Source organism: Triturus cristatus, chromosome 8, assembly GCF_964204655.1.
Source record: "Triturus cristatus chromosome 8, aTriCri1.1, whole genome shotgun sequence".
Taxonomy (NCBI): domain Eukaryota; kingdom Metazoa; phylum Chordata; class Amphibia; order Caudata; family Salamandridae; genus Triturus; species Triturus cristatus.
Window position 1 is genome coordinate 33,647,730 of NC_140591.1, and position 6,000 is coordinate 33,653,729.

The 6,000-nt window shown below is 38.6% G+C and overlaps 1 protein-coding gene across 1 annotated transcript in view; it reads right to left on the minus strand.

The window, feature by feature from the left end:
- Positions 1 to 4,063, minus strand: part of LOC146799893 (cytosolic phospholipase A2 gamma-like) — a 335,231-nt gene extending 331,168 nt beyond the window's left edge. The window contains exons 1-2 of the mRNA XM_085623690.1: positions 4,055 to 4,063; positions 3,131 to 3,248 (exon numbers count right to left, since the gene is read on the minus strand). Of these exons, the coding sequence (XP_085479816.1) occupies positions 3,131 to 3,248; positions 4,055 to 4,063 (127 nt within the window). The remainder of the gene's footprint in view (positions 1 to 3,130; positions 3,249 to 4,054) is intronic.
- Between the last annotated feature and the right edge of the window lie 1,937 nt (positions 4,064 to 6,000).

Genomic DNA, 6,000 nt, shown 5'->3' on the forward strand with positions numbered 1-6,000 from the left:
CATACCTTCAGTTCAGAAGGGGCGGAAGGATGTGGAAGTTTGTTTGTCTGCCTGTAGTCTGTCATCTGCCCCCTGGTGTTTCACCAAGGTTCTAAGGCTAGTTGCAGCCTTCTTGAGAGAACAAGGTCTCCGTCTAATTATTTACCTAGATGACATCCTGCTAACGGATGAAAAGAGATCAAAGGTCCTGGATTGTAATCCTATGGTAATAACCTTATTAGAGGACCTAGGGTTTGTGGTGAACACACAGAAGTTGTGTTTAATTTCGAAGCCAGGTTAATCCGTTCGTAGGATTCATGATAGACACAGTACAGGGACAATTGAAACTCCTGGAATAAAGGAATATTTTACTGATGGGGAGAATATCGCTGAGGATGTTAGCTAGCAAGGGTGATAGAATTGTTATCTTCTACAATTCAAGCCATTTTTCCAGGACCTCTGAATTATCATGCTCTCCAACGTTTAAAGAGCAAACACCTGAGACAAGGATGTAAATATTCAGAGGAGGTTACTCTTTCAGAGGAGGCCAGGGAAGAATTGAACTGGTGGTTAAAAAATATGGAAGTGTGGAATGGGAAAGCTATATTTGGGTCACTCCAGATTTGGTCATAGAATAGGATACAAGCTTGTCAGTTTGGGAGGCGAACTGTGGTTCAACTTCTACAGGAGGTCTGTGGAGAGAGAGAGAGAAGAGCCTGCATATAAATTGTTTGGAACTTCTAGCAGGATATTTCACGATAAAGAGTTTTACGAAGAACACTGCGACGTGTTCGATTCTTCTGAGAATGGACAATGTTTCGGCTGTGAGATATGTGAACAAGCAGGGGGTCAAACAATCAAAGGATTTGACAGATTTGGCGAAGATGTTTTGGGACAACTGTTTGAGACGGAACATTGTAGTTCAGGCGGAACATATCCCTGGTCAGAGCAATGTGGAGGCAGATTGGTTTTCAAGGAATCACAGATATGCGAGCAATTGGTCTCTGGACAGAGGAATTTTCTTGAAGCTGATGGATCTTTGGGGTCCTTATCATGTAGTTCTATTTGCAGACAGGCTGAATACCCAGTTGAAGATGTTTTGCAGTTGGCGTCCGGACCCGGAGTCTGCGGTAATAGACGCCTTCAGGAAGGATTGGAGGGGGTCTGATAGGATATACTGTCCCATCATTTTCAATGAAAAAACAAGTAATTATGATGGCTCGCAAATGGAAGGTGACGGTGGTTCTAGTGACACCACTTTGGAAGTCATAAGTTTGGTACCCTATGTTGTTAGTAATGTTGGTGGATTACCTCATTTTGTTACCCGAGACTTTATGAGGGCCAGCAGGAGAACTGTACAACTTGGTGTTAGAGGGTCATTTGAGAATAATGGCATGGAGAATTTCAGGAGAATATGGAAGGTTCCAGGACTTTCACTGGGAGCATAAAACCTTATCAAGGAATCTTGGGCACCAGGAACACGTAAGATGTATAGATTGGCATGGCAAAAATGGGTTTGCTGGTGTGTGGAAAGGAGTTTTGATCCAATTTCAGTGGATATCGTAGAAATAGCAAACTATCTGTCTGAAATGTTTGGAAGCGGTTTATCTTATATAACTATCAATGTTAATCGATTGGCGATTGCTGCTGGTCATATACTAGTAAATTGTACTTCGGTAGGCCAAAATGTGTTTATAAAGAGACTTCTGAAGAGTATAAGAATTTCAAAACCACCGATATCTAGATATAACTCTTTAAGGGATGAGTCTAAAGTATTGAGGAACATAGATGATTTCAGTATAAATGCCTTTTTAAGTCTAAAGTTATTATCACACAAGTTAACGAGTCTATTATGTTTAGTTTCTATTAGAAGTGTTTCTGATGTGGGGCATTGGAAGTTACAAACAGAATTTTTTCACCTGAGGGTATTGTTTGAAAACTTTTTTTTTTTTTAAAGGAAGAGATCAGGGTGTTCTGGCCTTTTATTAGGTTGGACTTTTTCTTGTTGGTAGGGTTCAACATTCTTTAAAGTGGCTGTGTTGGTAGCTAAATAAAGAAGATTGCTATAATATTAGCCTCCGTGTCTTTAATAAAATACAGATTTTCTGACCATCAAGGTTAGACAAAATCTAAATTTTCCTTCAGACTCATTTTGAACTCCTTTTCTCCTTCCTCTGAACGTCCACAGCCATAGGAGCGACCCTCATCGAAGGGCTCAGCTGTCGGGAACCAGGGGATGATCACTAATGTTGGTCTGCCTTTCACTAACAGATCCTTACAGTTGTGAAAATGGCTCACTATCATCTCTGCAATCTTTCAAGATTTGTCCTCCATACTGCACTAATGACAGAATGGAACCTGTGCAAGCTGTTGTATTTTCCTGACTCTCTTACGGCACAGTCATCTTTCTGCTATTCCGCAGTCCCACATTCTGCACCTTCAGGGTGACCAGAACATGTCTATTGGGATCATTTTGGGTTATGCAAGCCTTACTATGTGTAGAGCTTTCAAAGCATTGAATTGCTGTTTAGATTAAAAGGAAGTTTTTAAGCCTTACTTGGAAGACCTTGCAGGCCTTACCCCTGAATATTTTGATAAGTACACTAATAAAGCAATTCCTGCCTGGTGAAGATATGCAATTCTAATGAAAAGTCATACCTTAAAGAGTGCAAAGTGTAGCATCACAGCCCAGGCTCGTATATCATTTCGATTGTTTGAGATGGAGACTAGAAACTAGTTTTTTGCAAGAATAGGCTACGCTACAGAAATACCGTCTAATGCATACATATTTACCATTACTTTTTTTGATCCATTATGTCTTCAGAATCTTGTGTCTATGAATTGTCTGTACTTTTTAAGGCAGCATATTTACAATTACATGTATGCTGGAAGAGACCTGCATTTTTTTGTTTTTATCCTTAATATTATTTTCAACATTTCCTGACTTCGCATGTAGAAATTTGATCCCAATATAGTGCACACTATTGTTTTTTATATGTAAACTAAGAAGAAAAACCTTTTCTTCGAGAGGGGCTTTCGCAATTTACCGTAATATGATTACTCGGCTACAAGAGTTTGGCCATTGATAGAGCGGGTTTGATCAATCATTTTAGCGATCTAAACTCTGATTTTTACACACGCATGTTCCTACCAGAAGCATTCTTTTTGCCTCTCGTGATGTTACTTTTTTCCACTGCAGCGTAAATGGGATATGGGTTTGCACCATTCTCACAAGCTCTTTTGTGTTTAGACAGGCTGTTTTCATTAATCTAGAAAGAAAAATGAAATTATGATTATAAAATATATTCCAGGTGAAAATACATAATGCAACAACAATAGAGCATCCTACAGCTTTGAAAGGCTGGGTTTTCTTAATGTAAATAGTTTAATGCACAGACCCACAGTTCTGCTGACCGATCAGTATTTCATACAATTAGTCAAATCAGATCAGTGACCCTGCTTTTCTATTCATCTGGTATGGTGCTGAAAAACACACAATCCTTCTTTATTCTTCTATTCCTGTATATGTTAGCTTCAAAACAAATGGACAGTCTAACTAGCATTATTCAAACAGCTTACTCTCTGCTCCCCTGCAGTTATGTTACCTACAGTAAACCTCTCTGGCAACAACTAACACTTTTGGCATTCTTGAAGCTTGTAAAAGTTGTGAAAAGTAGACATACAGTCACCTGCAGCCATACATTCTAGCTCAATTTAGTTTTAGTTAAAAGGAATGACGGTGTAATGCAGATGCTTTGAGAATCACAACGAATGGTTGCCAATGCACAGATATTCTTTATTTTTGTTAGGGTTATATATGATGGAGTGTTTTTTATTATGTATGTAATAAGTAAGATGAATCTGCTTCTTCAATGTGTGATAATACACGAGTATTAGGCTAATGATGTCAGATATGTGTGAGGTTCCCACCCCATATTCTTATGCATGTTATAAGAAACAAAGAGATCTCGATTCACACAGCTTTTACCTTGTGAGAGAATCTACAAAAGGGAACGATATTCTGCTAAAAAACAGAAAGATCAGAGAGAGGCCTTTAAATAGGGGGTTGGGGTACAAAGGCCATCTTGTGTGGTAAAGGCATACAGCTTATGAGGACCCATGGCCTGCTTATTTTTGGTTGGGTTTTATACGATAGTGTTTTTTTAACAGTAAAATCTTTTTATATATCCAAGTAAGATGAAGTTGTTTTATTTAATGTGTAATCATTCTCAAGTATTAGGCTAATGATGTCAAATAGGTGTGTAGTTTCCTACCCATATAATCATGTATGTTATGAGCAACAGGCAGACCCTGTTCCATACAGATTTTACCCTTTTTAAGTCAAGCATTCGTGTCCTCTTGTATATACTTTAGTTATATCCTTATATATTAGTTCACAAAGAAAGGTTGCCCTTGTGAGCACGACCCCCCGGAGAGTGCCTCTTCCAAGAACGAGGACAGCAGCCAGGTAAGCTTCAAACATTTATTCACAAGTGAGGGCTTTACGCGTTTCGAACTAGAAGTCCTTGATCACAAGCCATTCTCCAACAGGACAACTTCAACCAATGTCGAACCACTGCGTGATTTGAATATTAAAGTTCTCGCCCAGTGTCCAGTCTCACCCCACTTGGGTTTTTCATGAACTCTTATCCACTGGACACTTTAACACCCACTGGGGTTTTTTAATTAATTTTTGCTGAACTGAAGATTCCAGAAGGCTTAGTGAGCCCACATGTGCAAGAAATCACGCCCACTGGGCAAGAACTTTATTATTCATTGGCATTTTGCAATTTTGGGTGATATTTTTATGTAAAACCTTAACTATTCATATCTCTGACTCCACGTATTGGATTTCTGTTGTTTTGGTGTAATATTTTCCATTAAATTAGTCTCTATTTTTATAACTTGAAGTGGGATATCTATTTTTGTGTATTCTCGACTTTTTAACTGTTTTGGTACTTTTGAATGATTTATACATTTTCTTAAGTTTGTCTTTTTGATCTATGTGATAGATACCAGGGCTTGAACTCAGGTTTAATTTCCTGAAACCTTTACTGAGCCTAACAAGAAAAGTGCCATTATTACTTGTGGTGGACTACTATCCAGTCCAAGTAATAATCAGTTTTCTTATAGTATTTAAAAGTAGGACATGTAAAGGTTTAATGTTAAACATGTCCTTACAGTGAAAATGCCCTTCAAACTATTTTCACTGTAGCAGGTTTGTCTAGTGCATGGGAGAACATTGGCATGCAATGCCAAACATGAATCCTGTATCGCAGCAATGGTACTATCTAGAAAAATAAATAAATAACTATTTATAATAGTTGTTAAAAATCCAGTTCAATGGTGAACTCAGATTTGTTTTAAATACTGCATAAGACTAACTTTATAAACGCACCAATTTGAGAACACTCCCGGACCTGATAAATATTAGTGGAGGACTGAACCTGCTGTATGCAACCTTAGAAGAGCCGTGGAGAACTGGACCTGGCCTGGCTCTTGTACCTAGGACAAGAAGTGGTAAGGTTGACCTACTGTTAAAGCTAGAGGGACACAACAAGCTTCAAAAGGCTTTTTCCTGCAATTGCCCAGATGACAGTGTCAATTGGACATGGACTGGACTCTGCTGATAGCAATTGCTGCCACCATATGATTCTCCCGGTGCCTCCGCAGAGGTCCTGAGGGACTTTAGAAGTGTACTCCAGTGGTCGGACTTAAAAGAATAAAGTCAGAAGGTAAAATCCTTGACCAAGATGAACCTGGTTACTGTATCTGACCAGCACTCCCATCCGGCCAGTGCCAAGTTACCCCTTGTTCCTGTTCTACAGCGATCATTGACTGTCATTGGAAGTTTGTGTTTCTTGGAGTTATTTCTACCTACATTTTTTCAAATTCACATTTCCGATTCCACTTATTGGATCTTTTGTCATTTGGTGTCATTTTGTCTATTACATTTTACTCAAAATACTAAGAATTTTATTGTTTTGCCTGTCAACTTAATTATTGTTGTAGTACTGAATA